Below are 17663 nucleotides of genomic sequence, written 5' to 3' on the forward strand. Positions count from 1 at the left end.
TCCCTCCTCGGCTGGAGTCCCCAAAATATGGCAGAGAGGGTGACATGAAAAGGGCGAGAAACGGGCTCGAGTGTGCAAAGTTCTATAGACGGTGGAGAGTCCCTTTAAGAGGCGACTTGCAGCTGCAGGAAACGGAGGATGAGACGAGTTACATGGATGCTGATGGTTCCTGATTGATTCTGACAAGGCGTTCATTTGTACGACACCAGGCGGTGTATGTTGTTTACGTGTGCAATTTGACCTCCAATCAAGCAGAGCTGCCAATTACAAACATCCTTTGTTCTCGTCTCGTGCTTGTCTGTTGATCTGAGTGACGTGAAGAGAGAGACAAGCTCTAATACAGACATGTTAAGTGTCCGTTGACTTCTTCTTCCCCCAACAATGGTGTCATTCTGTGATTTTAATTATCTCTTGTCTCCACGCAGCAATGTCCTCTCGATCTATAACCATAGTGTCTTCAAGAAGGAGCACAGGGCCTGACTACAATGGTAAAGCTTCAAATCCCATCTTTCTGTGTTTGAAATGCTCCAGAGCAAATCTTCCCCACCTGAGTGTGTACTCTCCTTCTCTGTTATCAGGGATGAAGATGCACGGCGCTCAGCTCCCCTCGAAACCCAAACTCCTGCTGGAGGAGGACAGAGAGTCCGGCATCGGCTCCACCCTCGACCTCAGCAGCAGTATTGAGGGCTACAACCGCCACACCAATCATCGCTCAGGCTCACCTTCGCCCGGGGAGGCAGGCGGACTCCCTACAGAGAAGAGGAGAATCATACATCCATCTCCGGGGTGTGCAGCAGGTCTGTTCTCTTTGTAACGGCAAATAACACAAGCAGAAGCTCATTAGATAAGGAGGTGCTTCAACAGACACACAGGGCCGGTGGAAACACACAGTCTGGGCAACAAAGGCAATGTCCTGTTGTCACTCAGCAGTGCTCGGCTGTGTATGGGTAATGTAGTATATCAGATGGCTGTGCTCTCTCCATGTGCTTGTTTTGAGGAGCACAGAAAGCCCAAGAATAAGGGGCTCATGTAGCGGCCAGAAATGTGCCGTGTTCTTTAAATTCGCCACACTTCGGACTCCAGATTTAGGGCACAATGTTGGACTAACAGTGTCCTTTTTGTCTGAACAGATCGCTCTCCACAGACCACAGACCAGACCAAGCAGCTCCTTATTAATCTATGCAAGATCCCCCTCCTCTTCGTCCTCCTCTTCCTCTTTGTCTGCTCCTTGGACACCCTGAGTTCAGCCTTCCAGTTAGCAGGGGGTGAGTACTTTAACGCCCTCTGCCCCCCTCGGCTGGTTTTTAGTGACTCAGGCCGCTGATGTTTGACAAATAAGTGAGTCAGTGCTGAACAGTTCACGCTGTCCCAACGGAGCTCTGCTGTGTAATTTACTGCAGAGCTTCATCTGGTGACCTTTCTGGATTTGGGGGAACAAGCAGGCTGACTCGTGTTTAACATTGCTCTTGGCGACCCTGTCATGTCTGAGACCTGTGGCGTGTATGTGTGTGTGTGTGTGTGTGTGTGTGTGTGTGTGTGTGTGTGTGTGTGTGTGTGTGTGGCATTTTGAACCAGGTAAAGTGGCGGGGGACATTTTCCAGGACAGTGCGGTGCTCTCTAACCCCGTGGCGGGGCTGGTTGTGGGGATCTTGGTGACTGTGCTGGTCCAGAGCTCGTCCACCTCCACCTCCATCGTTGTCAGCCTGGTGGCCTCCGGATGTGAGTAGGCGCATAACAGTGCGTGTAAATGTTTTAAACAAGACTCTGAAATGGAAAGACGGCCACGCTGACCTCATTTAGTCTGAAATATATGTGTGTGTGTGTGTGTGTGTGTGTACTGTAAGCCTGTGTGTCTCTGCGGGCTGTTGTTGTGCACACATAGATATTACAGTAAACAGAAAAACAGCAGCAGAGCAATAAAAACAGAAAACTCCCATGGTGCAAGTGTGGCTGTAACAAATAGACGTAATTAATTCGTGGTTCTGATCGTTTTTTTTCTGGCTCCCAGCTCAGTGACATGCTGTGTTCACTGGAGGATGCAATGAATTATGCTACTTGTTTTACATCTAAGCATTAAGGCTTAAATAAGCCAAGCTAATGTTAAATACATAAACGTAGGCAGATCAGTGTGTGTGAGGACAGAGGAAGATAGAGCTCTGTAGAAACACAGAGTGAGTTATTGTGTTCCAGCAGTCAAGTGTAAAGTAGGACATGCAGAGCCAAGGAGGATGTTCCTCTACTTTATGATCTTATGATATGATTTAGAATAAGGCTGGTGTTATTCTATATATATCATACTCCGCCTGTGGTTCTCAGAGCAAAGCACATTCATCTTCACAAAAGACCAAATCTTGTCTCACAAATGAGTATTTTATTTAAAAATAGGCTAACTAATTTCATGAAACAGGAAGCCACTGTTTTTAGCAAACATCTCAAACAGTTGTAATAAGTGCATTTTGTTTGGGACTATTTTTGTCTGCGGATTCACACACATTTGGTGCTCTCAAAGGTATTTCTTGAAGCCGAACAGTTTACGTGGTGTTAACTAACAAAAAAAAAAATTGTGCCCATTATTGTTTTTAGTCTTTCTATAGTTTTTTTTTTACACCATTGTCTTTTAAAGTGCCAGAAAATCCAAATCCACAATAGCCTTCTAACCATGTAAATTAGGGGCCATTCACATAATTGTTGTAAGTTGTAAGCATCTACAAAAATCATAAATTAGCTTCAAACCAAACCAAAAAATTGTTTCTGTAAACTTTCCTAAAATTCTGAAATTGGCTTTGAATTGGACGTGGTTACACTCGGTTATTTATTATTATATTAGGAAAATAATTCTGAGTACCAAACACAGGAAAAGTCACATGTTAGCTTAATTCTTCAGCCAAGTGACAATGGCAGTTGTTTAAGCAAAAATTAAAAACTGGATGTCCTGTTCTTGTATCGAATATTATCTGCGGCCTCATGCCTGCAACTGAATGACAGCCGTGATGATATTCAGTACTACATCACTCCCTATTGCTTTTATACAACACTTATACAAGCGGCAAGTAGTAGTAAAAAGTAATAATCAACAACAGATTACTTTTTTTGATCCACAAACTCAACTAGCTCCACAACTTAACTGAAACCGGACTTTTGTTGCCAAGCAACACAAACACATTCTCCTGCACTCTGTGTCTACAGGTCACCACAGATCAGCTGCTTTTATCATTTGTTTTAATTTATTATCAACCAATGAAATAAAAGTCTCCAGTGTGATTCAGAGGTACCAGCTTGATTAATGTAAAAAATACACAGTCTGCTGTGATGTTAATTAACAGTATTCAGAACACCTGACTGAGGCGGAGTGATACAGTGAAGTCCCAGTGATGTTGTGCGCTACGCTACAGAGCTATCATCCAGCATTGCATTTATAGGGCTCTCAAGACCTCTGCTTCCCCCTCTGATTCTGGCTCAGGTGGGTCAAACATTCAGTTAAGAGCTGCTACACTGATTGTCATGTGCTGTTGTTGTGTTTGGAGCCAGGGAGCTGTCAATCAAAATGTAAGTGGACATGGCCACTCAGTCTTGAGGAATGGTCTAAACAAACTATTTTTCGAACTAGGTTTTCTAAAAGCTCTGAACGTTAGATTCTTCGTAAAAAGACGAAATGATGAAACTTTCTTTGGTGTTATATTCCCACACACAGACTGACTGACTGACCTGACATTGCCATTTGAAGATTATATTGCCAGGGGCCAATTTTTAAAAGCAGCTAAGCGTAATTGTAATCTAGCAGATTGGACCGGGGGTCAGAAAGATAATCAAATCAAACCATTTCACACCCCGTAATCTCCCACCATCCCATTCAGTCTACAGTTTACCGTTCCTCATAAGAACATTATATGGTAAGGTTACGACCTGTCGGTTTCTAATGAACGCAGGCTCCAAGGTCCCTTCTCTTTCATCTATGTGGTTAAGTGGAATGATATCAGTATGCAGGAGCTGCCTCTCCGCTTGCAAATCCTTTATGTAAGAGAGCCAAGAGAAAGATTACGGGTAATTATCAAAGAGAAAAGAGATGCAGAGGCACGGATGTGTTTCAGTACGAGTGTGTGCTTATGTGCGCGCGTGCTCCAGGTCATCATCATTAGAGGCGTCCTCAACGATAAACAGCGCCTGCAGAGTGTGAAGGCTGAGCATGCTGTCACTTACCTGCAAATTACAATCACCTTTCATCTCCATTAAAACTCTTGTGGCATTTTGCAGAAGGTCATGATGAGTAATTAGAAGTGTGATGCATTATTGTTCACAATTAAAGCAGAAACATACCAATTAATGTGTGCATATATTTTTAAGAATCATCCAGATTACTTTCATGGTTTAATGTGTCTCACCCCGCAGTGCTACAAGTGAGGTCAGCCGTTCCAATCATCATGGGCTCCAATATTGGGACTTCAGTCACAAACACCATCGTGGCCATGATGCAGGCGGCAGAGAGGAGCGAGTTTCAGCGGTGAGTGAAGAAAAGGTGGCGAGGCAGAGGGTGATTGGAGGGGAAGCTGAAGAGCAGGGAAGAAATGGAAAAGTGAAGAGGATAAGTGGAGAGATGGAGGAAAGAAGTGTTAAGAGTGCGGGGAGAAAGCAGACGAGGGTGAAGAGAAAGGCATTAGCAGCTGTTCACTGCCTCTTTGCTCCTGCCTCTATTTCAGTGTAATTTTGAGGCTAAAACACTGACAATGATGGCACCATTCCACATTGATCCCACAGCAGTAACCCTCTGCCGTGAAAGATACCGCACTGAGCAGATGGATTGTTACTTAATCTGTGTCTGCTAAAAACAATAAATTAATCTCTCACAGAATAGTCACACACTTTTAGTCAGAACTAAAATGCTCATTACATCACAAACATTCAAATAAAGTTAAGCCACCAAAAAAGCAGATTAACATGCAATCAGTCTGAGTAGTTGATCATGCTAATGGCTGACCTTGTTAACCCAGAAAATTACTGTGACTCACTGCAGGGCGTTTGCTGGGGCAACAATCCACGACTGCTTCAACTGGCTGTCGGTCCTGGTCCTGCTGCCACTGGAGGTGGCGAGTGGCCTCATGACCCGGCTGTCACACCTGCTGGTCACCAGCTTCAGCCTTCGACCTGGGGAGGAGGCCCCTGAGCTGCTTAAAGTCATCACCGAGCCAGTCACCAAGATCATCATAAAGGTAAAACTAATACCAGGATCGCATTTTTTAAATGGATCTTATGCAAAAAAGTGATGGTCCAATCATTGCTTAGAAACTATACCTGCAAGTCTGCCAATATTTAGATATCTGTAATAAAAGAAGAATACTTTTAAAGAGTTGGAGGGTGGTATCGTTTTTTATCTTCCCAAAACTAAAAGCACAATACACATGTCGAAGTATTCTTGGGCAAAACACTGAACCCCAATTTGCTCCCGGTGGCATAGCCAACGGGTATGAATGTGATATCTGATTGACAGTTGGGCACTTTACGTAGCAGCCTCTGCCATCAGTGTGTGAATGGGTGAATGTGATAAGTAGTGTAAAAGCAGCTTTGACTGGTCGCAAAGATATATAAGTATATAAGTATATATAAGTACAGTCCGTTTGCTTCAAAATTTGAAACATTACAACCTCCAGGTCCCTCCCCCTCACTCCGCGATGCTCAGTCCTGCCTCCACAGCCCTCCCCACAGAGGAGGCTGTCATGCGCGCGCAGGCTAGTAACCATGGCAACTGAAGAAGCCAGGTATACAATATGGCAGACACGCGGGTTAAAACGTGAAATGACAACAACCGCAGTCGTTGTATTACACCACCAACACTATCGAAGCAGATACACATCAAATTTCATTAAATTTTTGCAGTGTTTTGCTAACAGAAACTGTGTAAAAAACAGCGGCAACTAAGCAGTAACACACTGATGTTGAGATCATTAGAGCACAGGCACACAGAACTATCAGGAGAAAGTCAGAAACGGTCACACTGCCTGGGCACTTCACAAACATATTTTCAGCCACACTGCCATGAAACAACGCTGAACAGCACATTGAGGACAAGCTAACGTTAGCCCGACTGCAACACCAACGTAACATCACAGTAACCGCAGACATCTTAGCAATGTGGAGACATCTTTTGAAAACAAATACAGCAAAAATTAAGCTGGGGTAATTACCTGTCGAGTTGAGCTGTCTAACTCAGCATCACTTTATAATCCTTTCAGGTTCCGTAGCTCTCTGCACCTCGGACATGCCGCTCTGATGTTTACTCTCGTTTCTGCCTCGGTCCTACTCTTTCTTTTTAGGTTGCTTTTCCTCATTTCTCCTCTTCAGTTTAACAGTCTTTGTAGTGTAAGCCATAATTGGCAATGGAGGGATGGGCAGTTTTTTCATTCTTGGTGGTTGTTTTTTTAACCTTTGTGGACACAAACCGGCTGACGCTGCGCACACTGAAGAAATCGAGCTTGACCGTGTGAGTGTGCGTGGAGTAGTGGTGCTGCGCAGCGTGTGATTGACAGCAGCCTGAGAGACTGCTCGGCTCTGATTGGTTGATGTGTTTCGGGAGCGTGGATTTTTACAAATGATGAACAGGATTTTTTCACAGATAATCTCTCTCATGTACTACTGCATGTTTAAAGAGACAGTTTGAGCAAATATGACAAAAGGTTAGTTTTAATAATGTTACCTATTACAGCTTTTAGTTCATATAAAACCTCTTTTACAACATTCTCATTAAAGTCTGCTTTTTGCTACCTAGCTGTAGCTGACAAAATGTTCTAGCGAATGTGTCCATTACATTAAAGCTTATTTATCGCTGGCCAAGAGTAAGGTCTACTTTTTTCTACCAAATGAAGAGGCCATTTTTTAAAGAAACTAGTTACAATTTCAAGTGGTAAATCGACTGCCACTGTTAAAATATATTACATGTTTACCACGCAACCATGGAGAAACTTAGAAGCAACAGGAACTATGGCAGGTGGATTAACGAAAACAGTCAGTTAGCTTCCCGCTAACAAACAGCCTTTTAGCGTTCCCATGTGTCTTGCACAGAGACATTCCCTGAGGGAGCTATCATGGGAATTTAACCTCGGCTATCAGGTTGAAGACCCTCAGGTTTAATATTCCAATCTTGCTTTCCTTTAATTCTCTGGACTGAAAGATGAAAAATATTCCTCCTGTCATCCTCAGCTAGACAAGTGCGTGATCATGGGGATCGCCATGGGAAATGAGGACATGAGGAACAGGAGCCTGGTGAAAGAATGGTGCCAGACTGACCGTGTTATGGTAATGGATCGTCTCCTCCGTCGTCTCCTGCACATGCAGACTATTGTGTCACACACTGGCGCCAAATAGAGCCTGTCACTGCTGCCAGTGAAGACTGTGCTGCGACTTTGTGTTTAATCACACATACTTGTTTCTTTATTCTGTCTTTTTTCTGTAGTCCGGTAGCAACGTGAGCACTGAAAACTGTGGCCCCAGACATGAGTTGTCCCAATCTTCAGTGAAATGTGAGTTTAAACTAGAACAAGAACTAATATCTGTTACTCACCCACTCTTGTCAACTTTTTTTAAACACAAAACCTTTCTGTGGCGCAGGTGTGGACTGTACCCTGTACAAAGTTATTTGTACAGACCTTACTATTTCTACCATGAGCAAACACCTGGCAACAGTGGCAAGGGATAACCCTAACCTCCAGCAGAATCAGACTCATTATAATAATAATTGAAATATGAGTGATAATAGTAATAACAGTAGCAGTGGGAGTCAGGCCCATGGCGGCAGGTAGGCTGCACCAACAAAAAAAAGGAGTGTGAGACGAGAAAGCACAACAACTCGAGGGAAGATATAAAGTTAGTAACTTGCATGTACGGAGAGAGAGGAGCTCTGTGTAAGTCCCCTGGCAGTCTAAGCCTATAGCAGCATAACTAGCGGCCTGTCAATAGCAACCCTAACTATAAGTTTAGCCTAATCTTTAAAGTAGAGAGGGTGTCTGCCTCCTGGACCAGAAATGGAAGATGATTCCACAGAAGAGGGGGCTGATAATTGAACGCTCTCCCTCCACTCTTAGAGACTTTAGGCACCACAAGCAGGCCTGCATCCTGGGAGCGCTTTAAGACATGGTGGTGCCTGCGTAGGCGAGAAGAAGGATTTAATGTGTAATTAAATTCCTTGTTTTGGGGATATTATCCTGATGATTTGTCCTGTCTCTCTGCAGGTGGGCATTTGTTTGTGTCCACCGAACTGTCAGACCTCTCAGTGGGCCTGATTCTCCTGGCAGGCTCCATGGCTGTCCTCTGTACCTGTCTGCTGCTTCTGGTCAAGCTGCTCAACTCTCTGCTTAAAGGCCAAGTAGCACAGGTCATCCATAAAGTCATCAACACAGGTGGGCTTTTACACAGCAGGTCAGCTCATAGCAGTCTGGATGTGAACAAACAACAAGACAGTTACAGGCTGCTTTGGATGCAAATTACACACATTTGCCGTGTTGAGATGGTAAGGTTTTTTTTATCTCTCTCTTCCTCTCTGTAGATCTGCCTTACCCGTTTGGGTGGCTGGCAGGATACATGGCCATGTTTGTGGGAGCAGGTGTGACATTTGTGGTCCAGAGTAGCTCCGTCTTCACTTCAGCCATGACTCCCCTTGTAGGTGAGTGACATCTAGTTTTGCACCAGTAAAAACATCCGGCGACACAGTACTCTGCAAAGTGTTACACAACGCCAGCAGCTGTTATCAGTGACACGACAGCTGTTGCTTCGGAAATTTAAAAAATAGCGTAATTTAGTTTTATAAATTGTAATTAATTTAAGTTTACTTAAGTATATTATCAACACTTCCTTGCCTTACTTTCACCGAAATTGCAAAACACCACAACTGATTAAAAAATTAAACATTACAGTGTAAACATGGAACATTTGTGGGGGGTTTTCCAACAGCCTTTTTAACAAGTTATACAGAGCAAAATTATAGTTAGACGCGCTGATACCTGTCACCGCCTATCAGTTACCACCAATGACCAGTATCCTGCAGTATATACATGGTGAACTGGTGCAGCCACAGCTCTGTGCTGTCGGACTGGCTCAGAATAAATAATTCTGAAATCATTGTTGATCTAAAGTACTTGTTGGCTCTGCACTCACAGTCAGTGACCATATTTAACAAGTGATTGCTAATAGAGTACAGTATGAGCAGGGCATTGCTGTGTGCTTGATTCTCCTGTATGAGTATCTTAATCCACCACCCACATGTTGACCACAGGAGTCTGAACCAGACAGCACATTGTAACACCTACAGCCATTTAAATATAGAATCAAATCAACATAACCTTAAACACTATCATCACCTCTTACTGTGCCTAACACCTGTTGTGCCGTCATTTTACAGCTCTTTGAATTTACTGATTAAAGGAAATTATTTTGTACAGGTAATTGTAGCAGCCTGATCGGTCAAAGGTCTGCTTTCGCTAGTAATACTTTAGTATAGCATATTCAAATTCCAACTCTAATCCAAATATAATTTATCATACACAATATTTTTTTATTTTTCCTTGTGATTTAAAGACATCGAATATAAAACTTATTTATAAGTTATATGGGTGTAGGATCAAAGGTCATGGCCCTGTAGATGGCTGGATCCCCTCACAGACACAAAGTGACAAAGCAAATTATGAAACATAATTCACATTGTGGCAAAGCAGTGAGATTACATTGTTGTTATGAGCGTATCTTTTTAAAGGCTGATACTCTAGTTTATTCTTCTTCTTCTGATCTCCGTCCGTCGTCATATTTCCCACACAATGAATCCTCATGACTTTGGTTATTCAGTTTGCCCACAGCCTTAGACAGTAAACAGAGAAATAATCCAATGAGCTCTGGAAACTTTCACTGATCATAACTCATTTAAACAATAATTATTCTCACAGCGAATCAAAATAATCAAAACAAGCCTTTCTTATTCCCTCTTCTTCTTCTATTGCAAACACACCCACTTCTAACCGTCCACCTTGACTGTTCTCTCAGTCTTCTCCAGTCCGTGTCAGGGGATCTCGGAGAAAGTGCAGTTTATAGTCCGGGGGCGATCTCAGCATCTGTCCAGTCTGAAGGTTGAACCGATGTGAAGCCTCTTCTGATCCTGACCCTTCAGTTATGACTCTGTTTCATTCGGTGCACACCCTCAGGGAGAGTGTCTCCTGTAATGTCTTATTAAACTCGACTCTAACTGTGCACAGATTCAGATCTTACCCGTGAGTGGGCGCAGACCTGCATGTCAGTCACGGTACTCTCTGGACTCTGCTGCGGGCATTTGAGATCACAGCCTTTGCCTGTTTGTATCCAGACAATTCTTCATGTTTTACATTTATAGACTAGAGATAAAGTTTATATGATTAGTTGTTTTTTGTGTCGTTTAATTGTGGCGGAGAATGTGGCATACACTTTCCACTGTAAATCAAAACAGTAAGAATCACCACAGTACTCTGGCAGCTCGTAAACCGGGCTGTTGCCTCCAAGGCCGCTGGTTCATGCACCAAGTTATAAATTGTAGCCTCTAGAGACATTAACTGCTACAGTGATAAATTTCTAACTGTACATTGAGTAAAAGTTTAACCGATTGCTACAGTCATGCATTTAATGGCTAATTAAAATAAATGTGTTCTCATATTATAAAAGGATACCTCAGCTCCTTGTCGGCTAATCGCTCATTTGTGAGCTAAACGGCACCAAATAAGGAGATAAACCTGCTTATTTCCACTGATCGAGTCTTGTGGAGTTTGTAAGAAAATGTTACATAACCGGGACTGTATGCCACGGGCTAAATGAAGCATGTAAAATCAGAGATGAGTGAGTCATCAGCCTGCTACACAGTGATAAATGTGAGGTGGAATATTTCTTCATTCTAAACGGGACTAATTAAATCAGCCTAAAGGCAAGCGCACATACATATGAGGTGTTGTTTACAAACCATAGTTTAGCCTTTTCAGTCTGTTACTTGCTGTAACCATGTCAGTGTATCATTAATATATACTGTATACTTGCATTGCCCTACTTTGGTTTTCAGAAGCAGCCACTCATTTGGCAGTCGTTAGACGTCTTATCTGGCCAAGGTGTATTACTCCGTCTATAATTCTATTGTTGCTTCGTGAAATATTTTTCTTTTGTTCATTTTTAACTCTAATTCCCAAATGAATTTTATATTCAGTCAGTTTATGTGTGATCGAAATATGAGTGATAACAGTGCTTAGAACTGTTATTTTTAAACCTACTGAGGGAATCGTTTTCAGGACTCTCAGAACATTTAGCTTTTGTACTACTTCTCGTCCTTGTGACGGCAGTAATTTAAGATTATATCAGAGGCTCAGAAATAGAATACCAATCACAGATTTCCGCATCAAAAAGATAGATTTATGTACTTTAATGGGATAAATGTACACAGATAAAAGATACAGTTTGTCATTGCTGACACTTCATCTCCTATCTCACACACACTGTGTTTCTGTTGACTCCCTCAGGTATCGGCGTTATCAGTCTGGAGCGGGCCTATCCTCTCACCCTCGGGTCAAACATAGGCACCACCGCCACGGCCCTGCTGGCAGCTCTGGCCAGTCCTGGGAACAAGCTAGCAGCTGCCATACAAGTAAGCCAGTTCTTTTATCAGATAAAAGAGCCAGTTTAAAACAGCAGGGAAAAGGGTTAGGTACAGGAAAGTGAAGCAACAGCACCGCTGCCCTCTTCTTTGGAGGGAGAAATCCTTCTCATGAATATATTTTCCACTGATATGCCTCCCTGAAGGAGGATGAACACTGAATGTGAGACAGCAATAACGGAGAGCGTAGATTTACTTTTCCCTGCCACGTAACAAACAGGGGAGTTACTGTGAATTATCTACAGATCGCGGATTACAATAATGTTTGTATATATATTTATGAGTATGGATTTATGCGTAAGGGCTTTGATGGCAACCAAGTGGACGCTCCTGGGAAAAACTGCTGTTTGTTAGTCCTGTCTAGGGAACAAATCAGAAACCACATCATGTCACAGGATTATGTTAATGGTACAAGTGTTACATGATGTCAAAACTATGTGGACGTTTACGAAGGATGTACATTGACTGTGATGTAGAACGTCCTTCAGCATCAACTACCTGTGTGCCTGTATGACGCACTCTGAAAACATTATGTATGTGCGCTATGTACCAGGCTAGAGTCGCAGTTGGTTTGTCTGCAAGGTGCTACATAAATCCTACCCTAACCCCCCCTAACCCTGCCCTAACACTACCCTAACAGTACTCTACCGTAACACTACCCTTACTCTAACCCTACATTAACCCCCCCAACCTTACCATACGCCATTGTAGAAGGCAGAAGTGTTTGATGGAAGTGCAACAGCTACTTGTCCAAAAATTGAAGATTAAAAGAGTTGCAAGTTTCCAATGGGCCTAAAATATTTCAGTGGTGATTGGACCTTGAAGTAAAACAAAGTTTGAGCTAAGGAATGTATAGTTTTTTGTTTCGTACCGTACAATTTCATGGTGTGAAAAAGAAACACGATGAGTCAGACACTGTGACGACGGGTCGAAGTAAAGGGATGAGGTGGTGAAGTGAGTATCTGAGGAAGCCCCATGGCTTGCTAAATGAGGGACCAAACGTACATACAAAAGTACACAACCAACGCCATTATGCAGGACAGATAATTAGCTACTAATCTACAGCACATAAAAAAGCATATAAACCAACCCACAAATGTCACTTTGGTTTGGGTTGATGCCGTTGAGTACCACCAATAATACGATAGCTGCCCATGTCACACAGGGTAGCATTTTCTGGATTTGTATTTCTTTATCCTCTCTTTTCAGATTGCTCTATGTCACCTCTTCTTCAACATCTTTGGCATTCTGCTGTGGTATCCTCTGCCCTTCATGCGTCTGCCGATAAGGATGGCTCGTGTCCTGGGTGAGCGCACTGCTAAGTACCGTTGGTTTGCCGTCTTGTACCTGCTCCTTTGCTTCTTGCTCCTGCCCTCGCTGGTTCTGGGTCTGTCGCTGGCAGGCTGGCGGGTGATGGCTGGCGTTGGTGGTCCATTCCTGGGTATCACGGTCTTCATTGCCATGGTAAATGTGATGCAGGCGCGAAGCCCAGGTCGCCTTCCAACTAAGCTCCAGACTTGGGACTTCTTGCCCCGGTGGATGCGATCTCTCAAACCGCTTGACCGTTTGATCGCCAAGGCAACTGTTTGCTGCAGCTCCACATGCGAGGAGGGGCAGGGACAAGACGATGAGGAGCAAATATCGACACAGACGGCCTCTGTTGACTCAAAGAAAGTGTCCACCTTCAGGAAGGCAGAACTGGCTTATGATAACCCCGTCCTGGACTGCCTGGATGAGAGCAGACCAGGTGTAAGGGTTTTTAAATTGAAAGGGTTAGAGAGGTGCAACAGCACTCCACTGTAGTCAAACTTACAGTAGAGTGTTTTCTACTTGTTTATTTTTTCATACTGTGGCAAGAGAAGAAATTAATAAAGCCATTTTATATTGCTATGGAAATTAACCCACGGTCCCTCTGTTGCCTGAATGTATGTGCATGCAGGCAACAAGATTCACATTTCATTTAATACCGCTGATTGACAGTTGATTTCAGTTACACAGCAACAAGACAAAGGAGTCAAGAAGAAGGCAAGCTAGCAGGCAGGATTTTAAAGGAAACATTGCCAATGCAAAGTGCACACAGAGAAACATGAAACCTTTCAAAGACATGGTCAACATTTACAGTCTGCTGTGATTTAGGCTCCAAAGCCTCTTGGTAAGTTGTTTATTCCAATAAGTACACTTAATTGCTGGCAAAATGTTCAAATACTACTAAAGTTATCATTACAGTTAGGATTGTTAGTGTGGCGGCCATTAGCTCCTGACGGACACAACCTCTGCATGCACAGGCATGTAAAAGCCGGTTGATGCTAGTTTGTACAGAGTCGCTGACTTTACATTGGCAAAATTTCTCTGCTGCCTTCACGCAATTTCATCAACCAAAACTCATTTAACACAATCCAATATTTATGTAATGTAAACATAACTACTCGTTAACTAATATTTGTGTTCAAAAAAACTCTACACGGAAGCTTTATTAGCCAATATTACAATATGTCTTGCAACAAATATGCTCATAAACCAGTTTAAGAGGATCATTTACAAGAGATGTGACATTTACAGAACAGCCACCATGCTCTCAAGCTTTACACGCTTTTGCAAAGGTCAACCATCATTCAATTACCACAGTAAGTGGGTTTCTAGTCATATACATGAAGTATAAGACAAGTCATTAATAGCTCTTAAATTTCCCAGGATTCAACAGTCATGCCTTTTGTGTTGTTACAAGAACAGAGAGGAAACCAAACCAAAGTCAGCTGATGAAACAATAACATTACTGTGTAGATAATTGTTCTATCATTGAGTTAAAGACCATGTATTCACTTGTTATGTAAGTGTAAGTGGGCGACTGAATACACACAGACACAACAAAGGATTCAAAGAATCATCACATTAGCTTTTATGATATCTACAAAAGAGTGTATGAATGTGTTGTATGTGTGTGTGTGATTGTGTGAGTGCTCTATTGTTTGGTTTAGTTTGCTTGTCTAAGTGGGAGACTATGCATACTCGGGAGGTGTTGTTGAATGTGTGAATATGTGCTGTGTTTTTCTTTGTTGCACTGGAACAATTGATCATGCATTTTTTTGTAAATGTTGAGTCTCTGAAGTCTTTTGATTTAATGAGAGAATAATGTCAGTCTTTTTCTCTATACCGTGACAGACAGCAGAATGACACTTTGAAGGCTGTTTTGCGAGCAGGATCAAAGTGACCATGAATGAAATAACTACCCTGTTTTCTGGTGAAAAACCACTGCTTGTTTTTTAGAATAAAAAAAGTACTTTTTTAAACAAACGTTCATTCCTTTGTGTCTTACTTGAAAGGACTTCTCAGTGTGATGATGTGTCCTCTTTGTCCTCTCATCATACTCCTCTGCTCCTGCCATGCTCTTTAAAGTTTCAGCGCCTAAAATGAGATGCAATCGTCTCCAACAGCAGACGAGGCAGTCTGGACGGAGTTTGCATCAGCCTGCTGAGTCTTATCTGAACGCCGGAGGCATTCAAGAGCAGACTGAGAAAGAAGGGGAGAGGAGATAGAAATAAGATAAGAACGTACCGTGGCACTTCTCTCAAAAATACTCTCTGAGTGAGAGTTTATGTAAGTGATGATTGTTGGTGGTCGAGACGAAGTCCCTTAATGACCTCGCATCCTGGATCTGCCAGGAGTCTGTGCTGTCATCTATAGGGTTATGGTAATGGTAGTGGAGGGGTTAAGGAGTGTTAGGCTAGTGTTAAAGGGGACTAGGGTAGTGTAAGGGTAGGGCTGGGGAGGTTTAGTCCTGTGTAGTGTTAGGGGCTTAGGGTAGGGTAGGGTTGGAGAGGTTTAGGCCTGGGTAGTGTTAGGGTAGGGTTGAGGGGTTTAGGGTAGGGTAGTGTTAAGGTAGGGTTGGGGGGTTTAGGGTAGGGTAGTGTTAGGGTAGGGTTGGGGTGATTCAGGCCTGGGTAGTGTTTGGGTAGGGTTGGGGTAGGGTGGGTAGGGTTAGTGTTTAGACAAATATTTTGACAATGCATCTCATCATTATTACATCACTACATTAAAAAGTAATGCATTTTATTAACACTGATTCACATGTACATAATGCTAAATAACCTTTCCTCGTCACTTATGCAGAATCTGTAAATCTGTGACTATTTTTTCTCGTGTGGTTATTGTGAACCCTGCAGAATCTGTTACTTCCCAGCCCACACTCACTCACACTCATTTACTGTACCTCCCTCTCCAGGTGGCATGAGGTTATATGTGTAAGTGTTTGTGTTTTCACAGAACGAGGAAGTAAATCCTGCAGCTACTCCCTGCAGAGACTAAAAAAGTCATTTCAGTCTGCCATTTAAGCACAACTTGCTTCATGTTGAGCTGAAGTTACACCACATTCTTCAAAAGCTTATTTCAATGAACCCATTCAACCCTCGAGTGCCTCAGATTTTGCTTCCAAAGCATTTTGCTTCACTACTCTGATGCTGATGCTGCAATAATCTTACAACAGCCATTTCTTGCTGTGTCAGTGGTAGTCAGATTGTTTCAGAGTGATTCTACTTAATTAAAATTATGATCCGGAGACATCATTACTGAGAGTTTCGTGATAAAGCGTTGTAGACTGTGTTCATTCAGTAAAATGGAAATCTACAATATCCTGAAACCAAACAGTGGGTGGAAGGTTCCCTTTGGGTGGCAATGTTTGCATCAAAAGTTTTGACTATGCTACTTTCAGCAATAATTACAAATGGCTTCAGCAATAAAAGATTTGCAGCAGCATTAGTCATTAGATTACTGTTTGTCTTATAGCAACTAAAGGATTAAGATTTATGGCCTAAAGCAAGCATCAACACAAAGCACAGGCTGTCAGACTGCTGCTGAACCAGCAGTTGCTCCACAAATAAGAATAATTAAAAAGTTTTAGCTCTCACAAATGGCCTTTTCTTCAAAAAAGATCAAATGCAGTTTCTTTCAAACTGAATTTAGCTTCTTAGCTGCAACTTACACAGACCTAAAGTCCAACAAAATGACCCTTTTTTGTACCCAGAAACATTGTAACTGTTCGAACAATATTCTGAGGAGACACACAGCTGCAAGCTCTCGATAAGCACCATGGTGTAAACGTGTTCACTGTGTCCACAAACTCAGCCAGATGTGAAATGACTTGCTTTCGAACAATTTGCCACCTGATCCACTCATTCAAAAACAACTGATTCGTGCAGGTTTCACAAATTAAAGCAGTGAAAATAAAACTAAAAGCTCTTGTTACCTTTTAATTGTTACTAAATGATTAAACACAGTATCAGAACAGAAAAAAAGATCATTATTCATTATTCAAATTATTATTATTCATTATTCAAATTCAAATATTATTCAGCCTCTGCTGTGAAAACAAACTGTTCTCTCATGGCCGGTGGCTGTTGTGAAGTCAGCGCTGTGTGGGCCTGCTGGGATGACATGTTTACCCAAACCTGAGCCGTCGTGCTCTCAGTTTACTCTGAGTCCAGTTAGCTGCTCATGACTTGTAATATCCATGTAATGCACGTATCGTTGTAAGTGTTTGCATTTGTTATTCTAATAACTCAGGTATGGCTGTGCTTGATGGAATCGTGAGGATGCATGTGAATGAGAACCTGTATGAACGTCATGTGATGACCTGCATGCCTGCACATACTGCCACAGGCTCAGAACCCGCTGGCCTCGGCAGAGTGAAAGAATATGTATTAAAGTATGTTACAGGGTAATATCTAAAAGCCCATAGTGCTTTAAGAGGCAGCATTAGGAGAGGTGTGTCCATAGCTTTTAATAAAGGTGAAACTTAAAGCATCTCTCAGTGCAATCCAGGTCCCTTCTCTCTGCAACAACAGTGTAGAAAGTTTTAGCATTTAAAGTGAAACAGAAAAATTAATCATGAAGTTTCAAAAGTTGTCTTCACTTAAATCGTTTTAAAAAGCATTCAGATAGTTTGAAAATGTCTCATAAATATAAATGATTGGTGTCGGAGTGAATCCAAACACCTTTCACAGAACAGAAGACTTTCTCAGAGTTTTAAGCA

General features: G+C 42.4%; 1 protein-coding gene across 1 annotated transcript; it reads left to right on the forward strand.

The window, feature by feature from the left end:
• Positions 1-427: 427 nt before the first annotated feature.
• LOC138598145 (sodium-dependent phosphate transport protein 2A-like) lies at positions 428-13441 on the forward strand. The gene is made up of 12 exons (XM_069669850.1): positions 428-488; positions 579-797; positions 1152-1265; positions 1576-1719; positions 4387-4498; positions 5009-5204; positions 7189-7284; positions 7442-7508; positions 8217-8384; positions 8531-8647; positions 11505-11629; positions 12848-13441. The coding sequence occupies exons 1-12, from the start codon at positions 428-430 to the stop codon at positions 13439-13441; spliced, it is 2013 nt and encodes a 670-aa protein (XP_069525951.1).
• Positions 13442-17663: the final 4222 nt, after the last annotated feature.

Source organism: Semicossyphus pulcher, unplaced genomic scaffold, assembly GCF_022749685.1.
Source record: "Semicossyphus pulcher isolate SPU_LCO1_2020_fin unplaced genomic scaffold, fSemPul1.0.p SCAF_2, whole genome shotgun sequence".
Lineage (NCBI taxonomy): Eukaryota > Metazoa > Chordata > Actinopteri > Labriformes > Labridae > Semicossyphus > Semicossyphus pulcher.